The sequence below is a fragment of the Phaseolus vulgaris genome, chromosome 1, assembly GCF_000499845.2.
Source record: "Phaseolus vulgaris cultivar G19833 chromosome 1, P. vulgaris v2.0, whole genome shotgun sequence".
NCBI classification, from domain to species: domain Eukaryota; kingdom Viridiplantae; phylum Streptophyta; class Magnoliopsida; order Fabales; family Fabaceae; genus Phaseolus; species Phaseolus vulgaris.
In genome coordinates this window covers 5,047,154-5,069,388 of record NC_023759.2, presented here as the reverse complement: position 1 = coordinate 5,069,388, position 22,235 = coordinate 5,047,154, and the positions used below count along the sequence as shown (strand labels likewise).

The following is a 22,235-nucleotide window of genomic DNA, read 5'->3' as shown; positions in this document are numbered from 1 at the left end:
TGAACCGTTGACTTTGATTTTCCAATACATCATAGTGAAACTCCTAATTGCTAAACATACCTACAATCTCACATACTTTAACACTTCTCAAGACTCAACAACATTCTTTTATTGTGATCAGCATTCCAATGATAACCACAATCCTTTTGAAGCATTTGATGCCCCATAAGGATAGTGGTAAGCCTCTAAACCGCACCTATATGATCTTATTTCTCGATGTTTCTTGAGATGACCAAGAAGACTCAAACGTGCTTGAAAATCATTCATTGTGTTCTTCAATTGTTTATATATATTCATTTCATTATCAGGTGAGAGATTCACTTGATTATCCCTTAAATATCTTATTATGATGAATCCTAGCTCACCTAGGATAAAGTTTTCATTTAACATATTCATCTTACTTGCATCATGTAGTCTAACTTCAAAACTTCTCTTTATCCACATTTTCTCCTTCTATTACACTTGTAACGATATTCCTTCCATTGCATCTTTTCTACCTTCCTTCTTAGTGTCACGTTTTACCGCTTGTGCATAAGTAAAGTATTTTTCCTTTTCACCCATTTTTTTGTTCTTTCGATTCTTTGCTCTATGTTTATCCCTTCATTCTTGTTCTGGTTGTTGTTTTTTTCAAACCTATTGTATTTTGGTCAACCAACGTGATTTTTCATGCTTGTTATCCAAATTGCGTCTACTTTTTTTATATTTCTACTTCATTGACAACCTCTACAAATCTCACCAAGTAATATCTTTGTCCTCTCCCATTTAGTTTCCTAGTTATGAACATTCCAGTAACTCTTCCCCAACTTTGGAAGATTTTCCACATATCATACTCGTTAGAGTTTAAAAAAAATGTGTGAAGAAGAGGTCTTGCTTTCCTTTTTGTTCCCTAGCTCTAGACATCCTCTTTCTCCATCATTCGTACATGAGAAAAACTTAGCGAAAGCAAATATCTAATTGTAAAAGACATAAAAATAAAATTTTCTTACTAGGTCAAATGCAAAGGAGTGGCGATGGTGGGAGCAATACAATGGAGAAGAAGAAAACATTAAAAGTTACAAAATGACACTATTTGTGTTGGCATGATTTCTATATATTAAAAGACACGTGATGATAATTATACGTTGTAACCATCATCATTTGCTATTTTCAACGATGATTATGTTTTAAGCATTGTTTTGGACATTTGATAATAAATTTTAACCACATTGTTGAAGATCTCACATCGAATAAAGATAAGACCAAATTATCGTATATAAGTGGTGGTAAACCTCACCTTATTAAACCAACTTTGTGAGGTGGAGTTAAACTTAAACTCATTATCCTTATATGACATCAAAGTCACTAAGAGTTTATTCTAGTCGAGATTTGAGCCTATCGTGTTATCCGTTATTACGCTTCCCTCGATTCTCATGCTCAATGTCTTTGATATGAACACACGGTGTCCTCGGCACGAGGGATGTGTATTACAAACATCAACTTAAGACCACATTATAATATGTAAGTATATTACATTGTGATTTATACTAATCGAACACAACCTTTATAAAAGGTTCAAATGCAAAGTCTTTTTTGTCTGGTTAGTGAGATGAACATGATTCTAATTGATATTTTATCATCTTAATTTACCTATGTTTTAGTTACATTCTCCACATTTTAAAAATTCAATTTTAATTTGTCCAAAAGTTTCTCATATTTTCTTCATCTAATTTAAAAATTTAAAATTTTAATCCTCAAAGTGATATAAATAAAGGTTTATGATCGATATTAAATGTTAATTACCTTAAAGATAAATAATTATAATTTTTAATATGTTAAATATGTTAGAGGAACACAAATTGAATTTAAAAAGTTTATAGAAACTAAAGAAATTTTTTTTAAAAAAATATTTGTATTATTTTACAACCATATGAATTAGGTCTTAGGAAATATTAATGTTACATACAATTTTATAGATACCAATGTCGAAAATGAAATTTATTGATAGTTGTTTGTGATAGACATTAAATTTACTCTTTTGTGTAATGTTACTATAGATGTGTAAAGTTTGGATTTTGTGAACAAAAAATACTTTAACAAATAATTTATTTCATTTTACAATACCATGTGTAATCACCCAAGTAAAAATTTCTTGCAGGATATCTCCAACAAATTATTCTTATGGTATGGGCTTACAAAGTTTTGTTTGGATTGCCATTCTTAATTGTTATTTTTATATGTAAATGGAGAAAAAGACATATGTCAATGTATGAAAATATTGAAAATTACCTTGAACAAAATAGCTTTGCACCTATTAGATATTCATTCAAGGAAATCAAGAAGATGGTTGCAGGTTTCAAAGAGAAGTTAGGTGAAGGAGGATTTGGCTCTGTTTTTAAGGCAAAGTTGCGCAGTGGACCTTCTGTGGCCATCAAAATATTGAACGAATCCAAAGGAAATGGACAAGATTTTATCAGTGAAGTTGCAACCATTGGAAGAATACATCATCAAAATGTGGTACAATTAATTGGATTTTGTGTTAGTGGCTCAAAACGTGCTCTTGTTTATGAATTCATGCCCAATGGATCTCTTGATAAATTTATTTTCTCAAAAGAGAGAAATATACATTTAAGCTATGAAAAGATATATAATATATCAATCGGAGTGGCTCGTGGGATTGCTTATCTCCACCATGGGTGTGAGATGCAGATTTTGCATTTTGACATTAAACCTCATAACATCTTACTAGATGAAAACTTCATCCCTAAGGTTTCTGACTTTGGATTGGCAAAGTTATATCCAATAGATAATAGCATTGTCACAATGACTGTAGCAAGAGGAACCATTGGATATATGGCTCCTGAATTGTTTTATAAAAATATTGGAGGAATATCCCATAAGGCTGATGTTTATAGCTTCGGAATGTTGTTGATGGAGATGACAAGTAAGAGAAAGAATCTAAATCCTCATGCAGATCACTCAAGTCAACTTTACTTTCCCCTTTGGATCTATGATCATATTAGGGAAGAGAAAGATGCAGATATTGAAGATGTGACAGAAGAAGAAAATAAAATAGCAAAGAAGATGATCATAGTTGCACTATGGTGTATACAACTAAAACCAAATGATCGACCCTCAATGAATAGAGTAGTGGAAATGCTTGAAGGAGATATTGAAGACTTGGAAATACCTCCAAAACCTATTCTATTTCCAGATGAAACAGTGACACAGGATCAAACAATCAACTCTAGCTAGATATATTCAATGTTGAAATTATTTACTGGTAAAGTATATACTACTCTCCAATACATAACATTGCTTATTTGTATCCATCTTCTTATTCTAAACATTTGGTTGTCCATGATATTTTACTTGTTTATATTATTTATTTTGTATTTTGTAGTGAACTATGTAATACAAGGACATGTTATTATATTCTAAAATAGTTGTTACATATGAATTACATGCAAAATGACCAAAATTTCCGCTTTGGATGTATTACAAGAAGAAAAGCCAAAGACCTACATAGAATTTTGATCCCTATATCTAGACTTCCCTGTGACAATATGTACTGAGTGATAAATCATAGCTTCCATCTACGTTTATTTTCATTTTCCCAATTGGTGGTTTCCATCTAGGTATCCATGCAAAGTCCTTTATATCCTTTAGTGCCATAACAATATCGTCTTGTAGTAAATGGATTTAACTTAAATTTTTTATATTGTAATTCTTAATATATTTGTTATTAATTTTTAGTTTTAAAAAAATCAATATGAGTCGTCACATTTCTGTGTATTTGTAAAAAATATATATAATAATTACAAACATTGTCATGTACATTCAAACAATTTATATTTTAAACATGTTATATTGATTTGATTTAATTAAATATGTTTACAAAATTATTATTTATCTGTTCTAAATATTTCATTAATAGTTGATAATTTATTTGATTAATATTGGTTTAGACAATTGATTAAATACAAAAAAAAATGCTTTTAAGGCATCATGATTTATATTTTTCTAATATTAAGTATTTTGTAAACATGAATTTAGTTTTCAAAATTTAGATCGACGTAAATTATTATTATAGATTTAGTCAACTTTAATTTGATTCAAATGATTTATATATTTTAATAAATTAAAACTTGTAAATCTATTTGAAATCTTATGTAAAATCTATATACAGAGCCACATTTATGCTTAGGACTAAGACCTTATAGTCTTATTTTTTCTACTGTTGCTTACCACTGTGGTATGTTGAATATGTAGCATATAGGCAAGGCTCCAATAATGGTTGTGGGTTGTCCTAAGTTTTATTTTGGGTTCTTATGTGAGAGCCATATGCATTTTGTTTGAATAGGTATTTTACAAAGACAATTTTATAAGTGAAGTTTTGTATATGGATTGCATCACTAAATAATTTATTTAATTTAAATATTTTTTATTGTTAATAAAAAATCTCATAAAATTGTTAGTTACAAGTATACATAAAGTGGAATAAGATTTAGATAATTAACAACTTTTAGGTTAAGAAATTAGTCATACATCTACAAAAGTTGAATCTATGAACTAGCCTCTCAAATTCACATATTCACTATAGGCTAAACATGAATCGAAAAGTATGCATAAATGCACTCCAATTGGTTACTGAATTGAAATATTTTTCCTATTCAATTCATAATATGTTTATTAATAACACTTGAATATAATTAAAATATTCAAGTATATGGTAATGTATATTATTGACTTTATCAACATAAATTAATAAATTAATAGAACATTAAATATTATTCATTTATAAAATACCGTACCATTAAATATTGTTTGTCCGAGGCTACATCCATGACAAATTGGTAATTCTTCTTGCATTTTAATTGAAACTTTCTCCCAACATGTTGATTGTCTTGTTATGATCCCTCCTTGAATCCAATTCCTCGCCACATTCAAAATAAGTCTTTTCATCCGGTTGTAAATAACTCTTTAAACCTACACTAATAAAGCTTGAATAAATAACAATTGGTGTCATTACAAAAAAAATCATATTATCTACAGATTTTAATTCGTATGTAAATTCAACATTATCTACAAATCTGAATCCGTAAGTAAATTTAGCATTACCTACCAACTATTATTACCCACAGATCTTATTACCTACGAACTTTACCCACGAATATTTATTACCTACCAACTATTACTCACGGATCTCTATTACCTACCAACTATTATCATAATAATTATATATATAATATTAAAAATATTATTATCATATGCATAATTATAAAATCATAACTAATATTCATAAATAATAATAATCATAACTAATAAGTATATATATTATTAATATTATAATATTAATAATAATGATAACATGACAACAAAACTTGTTTGGTGTAATAATTAAAGTTTTTTTCGTTATTTTTCAAGGGACTTGGTTTCGAGTCTCACCTGTTATAGTTTACTTATAACTTTTAATAATAATTGTCAAAACATATATAATAATTGTTAATAATAATCATAAAAATAGGCATTAAATAATATATGTAAATAATAATTAAAAAAAAATTAAAAAATCAAATAATAATTGAAATTTTAATAATAAAAGATGTTGAATTATCTACGCCCACATTACATACAGATTTTTTTTCCGTAGGTAATGCTTATTTACCTACGAATTTTGACTGTTACTTACAGATTTCTTCCGTAGATAAATTGAGTTTTTCTTTCGTAGATAAATAAATATATATATATATATATATTTTATTTTATTTTTTTTATTAACTAGTGTAGTGTTGTAGATATCTTTGCGACTAATATCATAAACATGTTTAGGAATAAGTCTTTGTTTCAATAGTTGTGTGTTACAACATTACTATTAGTTTTGCATTAGATGTTAGAGTTGCAAGAACATCCATTTCGGGTGCATAAGTTTTTTTTGAGAAATTGTTGTCGTTTGTTCATAGAAAGTTGAATCAAACTTGTAGAAAAACAGTTAGTGTTGTTGGTCATAGAAATCGTCTTCTTCCCATCTTTTGAGTGTATTCATATTTGGTTATATTGTGAGTAGGCATTTAGAAAATTGAGGACCTTTTATCTTGCAGTTCATACTTTGTAAGGGACAAACATCTTTAGGATATGTCTTATTGATGTCCATATAGTATGTATAAATTCTTAATTTTTCACTAACTTTTTTTACCATAATTATGTTTTCTAACCATGTTGTGTATCGTGCTTCCTAGATAAATCTAACATTGATAAGCTTATCAATCTCCTCTTTGGCAACTTTCCGCTTCTAATCCCCTAATTTTGTCTTCTTTTGCAACCTTGTGTGAGCTTCCTTATACACGAATAACTTGTGCAAGATCACCTTAGGGTCTACCCCTGACATGTTTTCGACTGTCCATGTGAATAGGTTAACATTTTGAAAGGGGACCCAATATATCATCTTGGCCTCAGATTCTACGAGGTTGGTCTTTATCCTTGTTTCTTGCCCTTTGTGCCTTAATCAGATGGTGATTGTGTCTTTGTCAAGCTTGACCTTTACATCATCATTTATTATGGATTGAGGTCAATCATTTGTCGTTTGGCAATCTCAACTAGGATATAAGGGTGTGATCCTCAAGATGATAACATAGCATTCTCTCGCGGTTTTTTAGTTGACATGGATCGTGATGATGTCTCTGGATGCATAACGGAACCTCATTGTCAAGTTTGATGTTGACACTATAGCTTCTAGGTTATTTAAGGATAATCTTCTCAGGAGAATGTTGTATGAGGTATTTGTATCGATTATCAAGTATTAGATCTTGATAGTCTGACTTTTCAAACTTCTTTCTCCCAAATTAGAAAACAAGTCAATGTAACCTTTCATATTTATACTCGCTCCCAATAATCACACTATCTCATCACCATAAGCTTTGGATGTCAACATCTGGGATTTGCAACTTTTTAAAGGTTTTCCAGTAGAAAATGTGTAGTGAGCTTCCCTGATACACCAGGATTTTCATGAGTGTAAAGTTCTCTACTTCTAACGTGATAATCATAAGATCATCCTACATTGGGTCAATTGCTTTGAAGTTGACATCATATAAATTTATGGGTGACATTCTTCTTCTCAAGTTCGAGACCACTGCCCTACAATGGTGTTGATTACTTTTCGGTTTACGTTTTCCCATTGTGTTCATCAATTTTGCTGGAGTTCTTGGCACGATATTGAAAAGGCAGAAACAAAAATGAATTCATTGGCGCGCATCGGTGCAATTCTTTATTTGCGATTTGTGAATAGAACTCTTGCGGATTCCGACAAACGGAATCGGTGAACGGAAATAGCAGTTTAAGGTGACCTAAAATCAGTGAACGGAGAATATTATTGGAATGGTGATTTACTTTCGGTGGTTCTGATCCAATCTTGTAAACTGAATTTGAAGCAATTTGTATTGTGCGAACGAAAAATTACTCAAGCAAATTGAAGTTGGAAACGGTGAAATTCCAGTGACGTTGACAGCTGAGTAAGAGGTGCGTTAATTCTACACTAGAGTTCCATTTGAGTGCGAATTCCAATAGGAATTGTTCAATCCTGTGAAATTTTCGAAAAATAGAGAAGTTTAGTTATTATGTTCCTGAATTAGTGATTTGTAAAAAGTCGCGTTGATTTTGTGGTGGAGTTTTTGAAGCAATTTGTGTATTGGTTTAAGCTGCAGATAATGTTTTTGTAAAAAATTATTTTGTGTGATGATTCACTGCATTTTATGATTCAAATTTTGGAGCAGGAAACAAAATATGTTTGTGTTGTTGTTTTACTGTACAGGTTTGGTGAAAAAATATGGTGTGTTGATTGTTCAAATTGGTTGAAAACCAATACAGTATTTGCTTGTGTTATTAACCAATTTAGTGAATTAGTAGAAAATTTGGTGATTACGTGATTTGGCTATTTGATTTAGTGGTTCAATTTCTCAAACAATTTTAGTGGAAAAGCTTGAGCGTGGGAATTGGTGTGCAGTGACTCAACCGGACTTTTTTTCTCCAAGTAGCGCACTGATTTATGATCATGGTGAGATTTTGGTTTATTTTCAAAAGAAAATTTCTCCGAATTTTGGAGATATTTTTTTCGATAATGACCAAGGGTGGAAGAAGGTCATTCCATATGTCATCAAAATTTGGTTTCTCAAAAATATAATTTCGACTTTCAATTTTTGAATTTAGCGAATGCTCATCCAAAATAAATTATATGGTGATCAAATTATGGGATGGTGTTCTGGAAATTTTTTTTTGGTTTTGTCAAAAATGAATGGAAAAGAAGAAAAAAAATATAAAATAAAATAATTTTTAAAAGCTTTTTTGTAAGTAAGAAAAGTTTTGAAAATGCTTCCTTTATTGGTTTGATTTGGTCAATGAGATCTTTTATTTTCTTATTGGTCATAACAAAAATCTAACTTTTTCGAATACCTTTAATTTCTAAGTTTGTTTTTCAAGATCGATTCAACTATAATCCTTTGTTTGGATTAGTTTTTTTTTTTTTTTATCAGCAATAAAAAATCAATAAATGAGAACCACTTCAGGGGTGGTTCAACCCTTTTACAAACACACATACAATTTAACTCCTAACTCGACACCCAAAACCGTCGGTCAAAAGACCAACCAAACCAAGCGCTAACTAGCTTTACCGAATCAGCCGTATACAGGCCAAAGGATCCAGAACCCAACAGGGATAGGAAAAATAAACTTCGCAGGACTTTGCAGCAATCCAAGACCACACCTTTACTTGTGTTGAGGGAAAAACTTCTAACGCATCTGCCACTCCTCCATTAAAGACGACCGAGTTCCTATGCTTCCAGATTTCACTCACAATTCCAACCCAAATTGCCCCCCAAACATCATTAACCGAAACAGATGCCTGACTCAACCTGAATTGAATAAAATTTTGCATTGGATCCGAATGGATTACGAACGACACTCCAAGCCACTCAAAGTAAAGGCACCAGACCCTCCAAGCAAAGTCACAAACGGCGAACAAGTGACTCGACGACTCATCGACCTTCCCACACAAGCAACATACAGGATTTTCAACCACCATCCCGCGCCTTACCAAATTAACCCTAGTTGCAATCCTATTTTCCAAAACTCTCCAGGCCAAGAATACAGCAGAAGGCAAGGCTTTACACCTCCACAACCTACAGTAGGTCGGAGAGGACTCCCCATCACTAACCCTCCTTACCTTGCTATAAGCTGAGTTAACATTAAAACTTTGAGACCCCTCAGCCTTCCAGACCCAGCTATCCACCCCTCCCACATCCATCTTCACCCCTTGCTGCAACTGACTCAACTGCTCCTCCAACAACTTCTCCCAGTCAAAGAGGGATCTACGCCAGCACAAATGCCAAATCCAAACACCATTAAACCAGTTCCCGAACTCGGCCACCTTAGCAGCTTTAGCCATGCTAAGCGAATATAATCTCGGAAACATTCCCTTCAGAGCACCACAATTCAACCAGCTGTCCTCCCATAATGAAATATTTCCTCCATCACCAACTTTCCACTCAACCCCATCTTCAAAACTTCTGCCCCAGCCCACCAAGGCCCAAACCTCCTTCAAGTCTCTCCACCAAAGAGAACCCCTGCAGGGTTTACCTTCCGCTCTCAAATTCCTCCATCCACCATATTTAGAGTCAAGAATCTCTTTCCACAAACCTCCCTTGGCCGACCCCCACCTCCAAATCCACTTGCCTAGCAGGGCCAGGTTAAAAGTCTTTAAGTCAATGATTCCAAGACCCCCGTAGTCCCGAGGCTCACAAACCTTATTCCAAGAGGCCCAAGCAATCTTCCTTCTGTCAGAACCCCACCCCCAAAGGAAATTTCTTTGGATCCGAACTAACTTGTCAGCCACCCCAGATGGCAGTTTGAATAGGGACATAAAGAATAACAGAACTGAGGAGAGGACTGAATTAATCAAACAGATCCTCCCAGCCATCGACAAACACCTGCCTTTCCACCTCGACAGCTTGCCCTGAACTCTCTCTAACACCCCGTTCCAAAAAACACTGCGCTTATGGCAACCTCCTACCGGTAACCCTAAATAGACAAAAGGAGTTACCATCACCTTACAGTTAAGAGTAGCTGCAAAACGCTGAAGCGAACATTGATCCAACCCCATCCCGCCAATACTGCTTTTTAAAAAATTCACCTTAAGCCCAGAAGCGAGCTCAAAGCAAAGCAAGATAGCCTTAATATTAAAAACACTTTTGGTATTCGCTTCGCAAAAGAATAATGTATCGTCAGCATATTGTAACATACTAACCTTCACCTTATCTCTTCCAACCTCCAGACTATCAATCAAATTCTTCTCTTCAGCCATCCTAGACACCCCAGCCAACCCTTCTGCAACTATAAGGAAGAGGAACGGAGCAAGCGGGTCACCTTGACGAAGTCCCCTCCGAGGAGTAAATTCCCCAGTTGGACTGCCATTCACTAATACAGAGACTGAAGCAGATTCTAAACAACACTTTATCCATCGAATCCATTGAGCACAAAAACCCAATCTTTCCAACATATAATATAGGAACTCCCAGCTAACCGAGTCATATGCTTTTTCATAGTCAACTTTGAAGAACACACAACTCTTCTTTTTCCTTTTATATTCTTCCAGCACCTCATTCGCTACCAGCACACTGTCCAACAAACCCCTACCTTCAAGAAAAGCAGACTGTCTAACATCAATCACTTTGCTAATCACCTTTTTCAAACGTAGAGACAACGCTTTTGAGATAATTTTATACAAACATCCTATCAAAGAAATATGCCTAAACTCACCAAGCTGCAAAGGATTTTCAACTTTTGGAACAAGACAAAGGAAGGAAGCATTTGAACCTCTAGGCCAATGGCTCTTTGTCGCAAAATCCTTCACCGCTGACATCACATCCATCCTTAAAATTTCCCAACAAAACTTTATGAAACCAAAATTAAATCCATCAGGGTCATGGCTCTTAGAACTTTCACAATTCCAAACCGCAGTCCTAATTTCTTCTTCAGAGAACTCCCCTGTAGATTTGAAAAAGTGAATTTAAAGATAAAGTCAGATTGTTTGGATTAAGTAAAATAAAAGTGAAAAGTTAAGAAAAAATTTATAAAATTTTGTGAGTGATTTCATAGATATAATAAATTTTTAAAAGTTATAAAATAATATATATATATATATATATTTATAGATTTATAGATAATAATGAATTTAATTATATTAATATAAATTAATTTTAACTAAATAAAAGATAATAATTTTATAATTAATTAATAATTTTAATTTTACTATTATTACTATTATTTATTTTTATAATTATTATTTATTATTTATAACTTTTTTAATTATTTTATTATAGTTGTTATTTCATAAATTTATTATTAGTATTTTATTTTAATTATCATTTTATATATATTTATTAATATTTTAATAATTATTATTATTTATATTATATTACATAGTTAATTATACTTATTTTATTATAATATAAATATAAATATGAATATGAATATAAAGGAAATAATAATGTATATTTAATATAATAATTATAAAATATATATTTAATATAATATATATTTTAACCATGATTTTCCACAAAATTTTGCATATTTGTGAAAAAATAAGGTTTAATCTTTTTTCTAAAAAATTTATTAATTTTTTATTATTTGATTTGTGAAAGTTTCTTTCTTCTCGTAAATCACTCGTTGAAACCAAATAACCCTAATAACTCTTTCAGTTTAGATAATATTTCTGATGGCAAGGGTTGAACCTTGACCTATGAGTACACAACCTTAGTCTTAAGCAGATGATAGGCTCATCGATACAACAATATTTTTATTGACACTTTAAAATAATAACATAAATTCTAATCTACACTGAATTTTCTTTTTAATATGTCAATTTTCTTATAAATTTAGGTTTTCAAGAATAGAACCATCTTTGATCAATTTTCGACTATTTACATCAAATTGTTTTCCTTTTTGTACAAAAGGGAATTTATCACAGATTATTTGGTAGAAAGTATAGAAACTATTGGAAAGAAATAATAGAAGGCAATATAGTACTGAACTCATACATTTTGTTGATTTACTTTTACAATATATAAAAAAAAAATTTACAACTATCAGAAGCTACAAAATAGGAGCAATAATTAAACACTAACACAATACTAACAACCTTATAAACTAGGACTACACTTTCAAAACCACTAGATCACTAACGCAATACTAACGGTAAACTAGGACAACAATTCAAGACTAATTTAAACTCTAATTTAGTAAAAATAAAATTTGAATTAATGACCAACAACCTTCATGCCCAACAGATCTCTTGACTTGATGAAAGCATCGATCTTCAATGGCATAGTTAGAATATCTATTATCTGATCTTCTGATCTGCAGTATTCTAATTTGTTCTTCCTAACTTGGTCTCGCAGGAAGTGATATCGAAAATCAATGTGTTTACTTCTTTGATGAAAAACCGGATTTTTTGCTAGATTAATTGCAGAGACATTGTTAAAATAAATATTGATTGGAACATCGAGATTAATACCAATTTGAGTCATAATATTGTTGAGCCAAATTGATTTACAAGCACTTGTTGCTGCTGTTACATGCTCAGCTTCACAAGTGGATAATGCAATAATTGACTGTTTTTTTGATGACCACAAACAAACAGTTTTTCCGAGCATAAAACAATGACCACTCGTGCTCTTCCTCTCGTCTCAATCTCTACCCCAATCATTTTCTGAGTATTCGACAATCTCAATCTTCTTAGATGAAAAGTAAAATAGACCAAGAGTTGTAGTACCTTTGATGTAGCGCATAATTCTATTTACAACTTGTAAATGAACCCGTCGAGGTGACTCCATGTACCGACGAACCAATCCCACAGCATAACATAAGTCGAGTCTAGTACAAGTGAGTCACCTTCCTTCGTAAGCTGAATTCCAGTTTCAATTGGAGTCTTAACTGAGTTTGAATCCTCCATCTTAAACTTCTTTAAAAACTCAGCAGCAAATTTTCTCTGATGAATAAAGATTTTATCGTCTCCTTGGATGACTTCAATGTCCAAAAAGTAGGACATAAGACCGAGATCAGACATCTCAAATTCCTTCATCATGATATGCTTGAAGTCACCAATCATTTTGAGATTACTTACTGTAAAAATCACATCATCAATATAGAGATATAAAATTAGCAAATCTCCATAATCATTAGTCTTTACATAAAGACCATGATCTGATGCACATTTTTTTAATCCAGTGGCATGAAGAAAAATGAATCAATCCTTTTGTTCTAAGCTCTTGGTGTCTGTTTAAGACCATATAAAGCCTTAGTTAGTCTGTACAACTTCTCCTCTTTGCCGGATTGTATGAAACCCGACGACTGCTTTACATAAACCTCTTCATCAAGTAGGTCGTTTAGAAACGCATACTTGACATCCATTTGGTGAATTTTCCATTGCCTTTGTGCAACCAAAGCAATGATTAATCTCACTATTTCCATTCGAGCTATAGGAGAAGATATTTCTTCGTAATCATAGCCTTCTCTTTGCTCAAATCCTTTTGCTACCAACCTTGCCTTGTATCTGTCAATCTCACCATTTGCTTTCACTTTAATCTTGTACACCCACTTCACATCAATTGCTTTGTGTCCTTTCGGAAGATCAGTGAGTTGTCATGTATTGTTTTCTCAATCGCCATCAATTTTTCATTCATAGCCTCTTGCCATTTGGGGTATTGAATGGCATTTGCGAGTCTCACGGGTTCTAAATCTGCAAGTAAAGCAAAGTGAATCAATTCTCCATTGTCATCAACTTCATCATCAAGATTTACTTCGTAATCTTGAAGGAGTACAGGTTGTCGTTGTTGCCTTCTTCGTCGCTCCATCGTAGTTGCAATTGGAGCTGCAACTTCAAGTTGAATTACAACTTCAGGTTGAACGACAGGTGCTTCAAGAGTTACTCCATCTTTCACATCATCGTTCAAAATGTAAATATATCGTTTTTTCGAATCCATTTCAACTGCTGCATTCCATTGCCATTCCTCATCTTCGGCAAATGTAATATCACGGCTAACAATCACATTCTTTGTCATTGGATTGTACAGTTTGTATCCCCCATGCTTATATCCAATGAAAGTGATCTACATTGCCTTATCATCCAACTTCGATCTTGTTGCCTTGGGGACATGAGCATAAGTAATTGACCCAAATACCTTCAAGTGTTGCACATTGGGTTTGAATCCGCTCCATGCCTCAATCGGAGTTGTGTTAGGAACACTCCAAATGGGTGATATGTTTATCAAATATACCTCACATGTTATAGCTTCAGCCCAAAAATAATTTGGCATACCTTTCGCTTTAAGCATGCTCCTCGCCATATCCATGATTGTTCTATTCTTTCTCTCGGCTACTCCGTTGTGTTGAGGAGTGTTGGGACATGTTATGTTATGCTGCAACCCAAGTTCTTCACAATGTCTTTTGAACTCATTAGACTTGTACTCACCCCTCCATCACTACGCACCATCTTAATTAGTCTGCCACTATGTCTTTCAACAAATGCTTTAAATATTTTAAAGTAGTGGAATACCTCATCATTGTTTTTCAAAGGTTTTCCTTGAAAAATCATCAATAAAGGTTAGAAAATACGAATTACCTTCAATTGATGATATGTTCATCAAACCACAAACATCTGTATGATCAAGCGCAAAGGAAATTTCGCACGCCAAGACTCTTTAACAAATGGTATCCTGTGATTCTTTCCAAAAATGCAAGCCTCACACAATTGATCAGAGTAATGAATATGGGGTAAACCAATTTGGAGAGATTTTTCCAAACTCTGAAAATTTAAGTGGCCAAAACGTAAATGTCATAACCACGATTCATTATTCATTATTGCATTCAAGCACTTGAAATCACCCATATTAAAATATACTAGAAACATGCGATTTTTTTATAAAAAAAATTTAAGAATCAAGCTACCTTCTTTATAAAAAATTGAGAATTGATTTTCAACTATGTGCATCACGTAACCCTTTTCGGCAAACTGTCTCATACTCAATAGATTACTTCTCATATCAGGTATAGAAAACATCATAGATATACCTGTGATCACTATTCTTCAATGTGATAAGAATCTGCCCTTTTCCAGTCACCGAAACGAATCTGCCATCACCGAATTTCACTTTTGTGCGAAATGAGTCATCCAAATATGCAAACAGCTCCTTCTGACCACACATATGATTCTTGCAACCTGTATCTAAATACCACGTCTGATTGTTTGGAGTTTCATTTGATATGGCTACCATTAGTAATGCATGATCCTCTTGATCTTGTTCGTGATTATAGTCTTCTTTAGCACAATTGACAGCATGATTATCACCTTTTGATCTACATTCATTTGCATAATGGTCGCGCTTATGGTAGTTATAACATTACACATTTGATTTATTATACATGTCCCTACGTCCTCCGCGACCACGTCCTTCGCGCCAAGAGTTATTTGAACTCAGATTGTGATTGGAACCAGTGTTGTTTTGCTCAGCACCTCCATGGTTCTGGCCACCACAACCTTTATTGGAATAGCTACCACCACGTCCACGTCCTCTACCTTGTGAACTACCGTGCTTATGATAGGAGTTACCAATTGAGGCTTGGAATTGAGGATTGTGCTTGTAAAGCCTGTTCAATTGGTTTTTCAATCTTATTGTCATTCATCCACTACTCATACGTTCGTAGGGAACCGGACAATAACCTTACTGTCATTGTTAAAAGGGCATTGGCCTTTTCAATTGCGGCAACATGTTCAAATATGGGAGTTAAAGACCTCAAAATCTTCTCCACCTTTGCCTGCTCCGAATGTGTTTCACTATTGGTCTTCATCTCATTCGTTAAGGCAAGAACTCTATTGATATAAACATCAACAGTCTTTGTGGTTTCCATCTACCGCAGTTCATATTGGCGTCTTAAAGTTTGAAGGCACACCCTCTTGATCTTGTCATCGCCTTTATAATTGGTTAACAAAATGGTCTAAGCTTCACTTGCAGTTGTTGCTCCTTTTATCTGCTCAAAGGTTTCGTCATTCATCCCTTGATAGATGAGACACAAAGTCTTATTGTCCTTCTTCTTCTGGTCACGATGCGCTACTCATTGCGTCTCAGTTGCATTAGCAGCTAATGCAGACACTCCATTCTCAATGACATCCCATAACTCATGATAATCGAACAAAACTCTCATCTGCACGCATCATCGATTGTAATTTTTTTCAATCAAAGATAGGGACCAATAATTAGGTAGATTTCATGATAACAGACAATCTGGATTTGATAACAATTGTAGAAACTGTTTGAAAGAAATAATAGAAGACAATATACTGCATGCATTTTGTTGATTTACTTCGACAATATATAAAAATAAAATTACAACTACCAAAAACTATAAAATATAAGTAATAACTAAACACTAACACAATACTAATAGCCTTGTACACTTTCAAAACCACTAACGTAATACTGACTGTAAACTAGGACAACAATTCAAGACTAATTCAAACTCTAATTTAGTAAATAAAATTTGAATTAATGACCGACAGTGAATATTGATTGAAAGTTGACACATAAGTTTCACCTAAAAGAATTTATGTGTTTTACAATACATAATATATGGAATTTGAAAAAAAAAAAATAGCCTTGTAATAACAAGCGTACCAGAGAGGTTAGAAATTATAAGTTGATGATGAGGAAGAAGCCACACAACTTGGGTTGTTGTTGTCTGATGAAAAGAACATATGAATTCTGATGTCGAATTAGTTATATGATTTGTTCAAATTCATTTAACTTCGATAGAGAGTTTGGATTATATTTTGTATTCATTTAATATTCTAATTTTTAATGGATGTGAAAATTTTAACACATTAAATTAAATGTTAGTGTATACCTACGTTCAACTGATAAAAATAAATCAATAATTATTAATTTCAAAGTATATTGTCATTTGACTGCGTCAATTATATACGTGCATATCAAGTGTTTATATAAGACACACGATATTAATGGAAAGATATTTCCGCCACAGTTCTACATGTGGTGGAACTTTTAGTCCTAGAATAATTTGGAAATATTTAAAGTACAAAAAAAATCAAATGCATTATTAATATTGTTTCTCAATCAGGATATAAAAATTTATTTCGATCATTTTTCCATTATTTACTATAATATATTTATGTCTCGTCTTTATTTAAGTAAGTCATGAAATACTTCTTTAATTGGGTTCTCAAACTAATTCCTTAAAATTATATTTACAATTTTTATCACCTTAATTTACCTATGCTTTAATTATAAGAGATATATATAAAGTTCACACACTTTACAACAACTTAATTTACAGTTTTTTTTAATTTTAATATCATCTGGACAAGAATTTTTATATGCTATAGTTTGCAGTAAAAGAAGTGGACATACATAAAATTGGCTTAATTTGTTTATTCTGATCCCTACGTTGCAATAAACAAACGCAGAAAAAAAATATTATTTATTTATATTTCTCAAAATTATATTTTTATCACTCTAAATATTTTTTCCATTATTTTTAAAATATACCACTTTTATATTTAGAGTAGTTTGAATAGTGCTTAATAAACGCTATTAAATGTTACCTCCAGAACCAAAACTCAAATTCCAAACAGATGTATGAAAATAAGTCAAAATAATTGAAAGAAAAACTGTTTAAAAAAATTTAGAATGACGAAAAACATATTTTACTAAAAAAATATTTTTCAATTTCGGTAACCATTTGTCAATTTGGTCTAAGATATGTATACCAATGTTAAAGACAAAATTTTCTTGTGGCATAGGAAAAAGAAACACATTATATTTAGCAACTCCAACAACCAAATATATTGATATTTGTTTAAGTATATTAAATTTACTTTTTCATTAGAACGTTACTATCTAAATGGATCAAATGTATATAATGTATATGTATGAACCAAATATAATTTTTTTATTTTTTTTTTATAAAAAACTTTCATGTCAAGCATCATTATATAACTTGAAATTTCAGTTAGGTTGACACCTCAAGTAATAGCAATAATATGTGAGTGTCATCACATGAAAAAATATATTATTAAAAAAAATAAAAAATAAAAATAAAAAACTATATTAAAATTCATGTGTTAACAAAAACAATATATGAGTAGACTATATTTATTCATAAAAAAATCTAAGAACAAATAGAAACCTATTATATCAATGAAATGATTCTTTATGAATAAATCTTAAATTAACGAACTTACCGTACACACATTCCATATTCTTATTTTACTTGCCTTAATCATCTAAAACAAAGTATTCTTTACCATAATATTCATTCACTCAAGTAAAATCTTACGTGGCTTTAACGAAACATAGACTTCATTGACATTGGTTTGTTGATTGTACATTAAAATGACATTTGTTTAAATGGTTGAGAGAGCGTTTACTATTAATTTCTATGAGAAATTAATGAAAAATACATAAATAACTCTTTTCAGCAGATTATCTACAATCTCGCTTTAACTAAATTTTATGAACTCTCTCCAACAGACCACTAGATAATTAGAATCAATATCTTGCTAATTATTAGTGTTGTCTACATTTAGCAAACTAAATGCTAAGCTTTTCTATAATTTGAGATTGTTTCAGGCTAGAAGATGGAAAAATATTGAAACCTATATTTGCCTACTACAGCTTTGCCTACTACAAATATATACATTATTTTATTTCTTTCAAGAGTAAGAAAAAACATCCCATTAAGGATAACAATAAAATAAATTAGTTGTAGTTGTAATTGCAATTGTAATTTTTTTTAATAAAAACTGTAAAGAAATTCAAAATTACAATGATTGTATATTTAATTGTTATTCTTGAATAGAAAAATACATTTCTTTATTTTTATAACTCTCTAGTTTATAATACATCTAGAACTTTTAATGATGTTAAAGAAAGGTTTTTCAAATAACCTAAAATTATGTCAATTGGAATGAGGTATAACTTAATATACTTAAATATTTATTATTAATGTCTTCTTTTATTTTATAATTATAAAAATTGAAAATGAATAATCTGAAATTATTTTTTATCTATTTTAAGCATTAGATGTAGGCACCTTAGGTTGGAAATTGTGCTTTATCACCCAACAAAATAATAGAATCAAGTGGTGGAAGTAAATATTAAGGAAGATGATTGTAATAGTCTAATAAGATGTTATCATATTTAAAAATATTTTGTGTATTTATCTTGGTGTACTTTTGAACAACTATTAATTTTGTGTTCAGTTTTCAATGCAATAAATGAATGTTTATTATAACTATGAGTAGTATTTAATTTTTTTATTGTGAAAATAGATTTAATTAAATGGTATTATAAATTTGTTTAGTTGTTTAATTATGAAAACAAATTTATTAAATAATGAGATTATAAATTGGTGACTGAATTCTATTTATTTAGTATTCAATTTACGTATATTGAAACTTAAGTATTGTTTTTCAAATTTTTCTTAAAATAATGATAGTTAAAAACATCATATTGTATAGTATATAGTGATGTTTATGTGTTGTTTTTTCACTGAAATCGTTTTCCGATCAAATAAATTACGACAATTTTAATTATACACATAAAACGTCACTTTATACAAAACGTTAAATGGTGAGTGTGTAGGAACTAATTGAAGGAAATAAGAGAAGGCAAAAGGTTATAGCAACCGATTGAACGTAATTGCAAAAAATTACAAAACTAAAGTTATTCATTTTGATTTACTCAATCATATATATAATAAAATCACAATTACTGGAAGCTATAAAATAGGAATACTAACAGGCCTGTAAATTGACCATTAATGCAATATAACGGTAAAATAGTTTAAGGGTAATAAAATCTGAATTAATAATAATAAAATATGAATTAATAACCAACATCCTCCCTTAATTCTGATTTGGAACAACCTTCCCAATTTGAGTCATGACATTGTTTTTCTCAATCGCCATCAATTCTTCATTCATAGCCTTTTGCCATTTCGGGTGTTGAATGGCATCGGCAAGTCTCACAGGTTCTGATTCTGCAAGAAAAGCAAAGTGAACTAAATCTCCATTGTCATCAACTTCACCATCAAGATTTACTTCACAATCTTGAAGGTGTACAGGTTGTCGTTGTTGCCTTCTTGGTCGCTCCATCATAGTTGCAATTGGAGTTGCAACTTCAGGTTGAATTACAGCTTCAGGTTGAATTACAGCTTCAGGTAGAACTGCAGGTGCTTCAGGTTGAACTGCAGGTGCTTCAAGAGTGACTCCATCTTCCACATCATCTTTCAAAACATAAATATATCATTTTTTTTAATCCATTTCAGTTGCTGCATTCCATTGCCATTCCATATCTTCGACAAATGTAACATCACGACTAACAATCACCTTCTTCTTTGTCATTGGATTGTACAATTTGTATCCCCCATGCTTATATCCAATGAAAATGGTCTTCACTGCCTTATCATCCAACTTCGATCTTGCTGCCTTGGGAACATGAACATAAGTAATTTACCCAAATACCTTCAAGTGTTGCACATTGGGTTTGAATCCACTCCATGCCTCAATCGGAGTTGTGTTAGGAACACTCCGAGTGGGTGATCTGTTTATCAAATATACTGCACATGTTACGGCCTCAGCCCAAAAATAATTTGGCATACCTTTCGCTTTAAGCATGGTCCTCACCATGTCCATGATTGTTCTATTCTTTCTCTCAGCAACTCCGTTGTGTTGAGGTGTGTAGGGGCACGTTATGTTATGTTGCAACCCAAGTTCTTCACAGTGCCTCTTGAATTCATTAGACTTGTACTCGCCTCCTCCATCACTACGCACCATCTTAATTTGTCTGCCACTCTCTCTTTCAACAAATGCTTTAAATATTTTAAAGCAGTGGAATACCTCATCCTTGCTTTTCAATACATAAATCCAGGTTTTCCTTGAAAAATCATCAATAAAGGTTAAAAAATACTTATTACCTCCAACTGATGATATGTTCATCGGGCCACAAACATCTGTATGAACAAGCTCCAAAGGAAACTTGTACTCACCTCCTCCATCACTACGCACCATCTTAATTTGTCTGCCACTCTCTCTTTCAACAAATGCTTTAAATATTTTAAAGCAGTGGAATACCTCATCCTTGCTTTTCAATACATAAATCCAGGTTTTCCTTGAAAAATCATCAATAAAGGTTAAAAAATACTTATTACCTCCAACTGATGATATGTTCATCGGGCCACAAACATCTGTATGAACAAGCTCCAAAGGAAATTTTGCACGCCAAGACTCCTTAACAAATGGTATCCTGTGATTCTTTCCAAAGATGCAAGCCTCACACAATTGATTAGGGTGATAAATATGGGGTAAACCATTCACTAAATTTCTTTTGGAAAGATTTTCCAAACTCTGAAAATTTAAGTGCCCAAAGCGTAAATGTCATAACCACGATTCATTATTCATTATTACATTCAAGCACTTTAAATCACCCATATGAATATCTACTGGAAACATGCGGTTTTTTGATAAAAAGGTTTTAAGAATCAAATTACCTATCAAAAATTGAGAATTTATTTTCAACTATGTGCATCACGTAACCCTTTTCAGCCAGTTGTCCCACACTCAACAGATTACTTTTCATGTCAGGTACATAGAAAACATCATAAATGTACCTGTGATCACCATTCTTTAATGTAATAAGAATTCACCATTTTCCAATCACCGGAACGAACCTGTCATCACCGAATTTCACTTTTGTTCGAAATGAGTCATCCAAATCTGCAAACAGCTCCTTCTGACCACACATATGATTCGTGCAACCTGTATCCAAATACCAAGTCTGATTGTTTGGAGTTTCATTTGATGTGGTTGTCATTAATACTTCATGATCCTCTTCATCTTGTTCGTGATTACTATCTTCTTGAGCACAATTGGAAGCATGATTATCACCTTTTGATCTGCACTTATTTGCATAATGGCCACGTTTATGGCAATTATAACACTCAACATTTGATTTATTATAAATGCCTCCTCGTCCTCCGCGACCACGTCCCCCGCGTCAAGCGCCTCCATGATTTTAGCCACCACGACCTTTGCTGAAATAGCTACCATGTTTATGATAGGAGCTACCGACGTGGTCGCGGAGGACGAGGAGGCATTTATAATAAATCAAATGTTGAGTGTTATAATTGCCATAAAC

General features: G+C 32.0%; 1 protein-coding gene across 2 annotated transcripts in view; it reads left to right on the top strand.

Moving 5' to 3' along the window:
• LOC137813292 (rust resistance kinase Lr10-like) overlaps positions 1-22,235 on the top strand; it is a 53,001-nt gene that overhangs the window by 8,627 nt on the left and 22,139 nt on the right. The window contains exon 3 of one of the 2 annotated variants that reach the window (XM_068615417.1): positions 2,135-3,436. The exons of the other annotated variant lie outside the window; for it this stretch is intronic. Within the exon in view, the coding sequence (XP_068471518.1) occupies positions 2,135-3,231 (1,097 nt within the window). The 3' untranslated portion in view covers positions 3,232-3,436. Of the gene's footprint in view, positions 1-2,134; positions 3,437-22,235 lie in introns of those variants that run through there. 2 annotated transcript variants of the gene reach the window in all.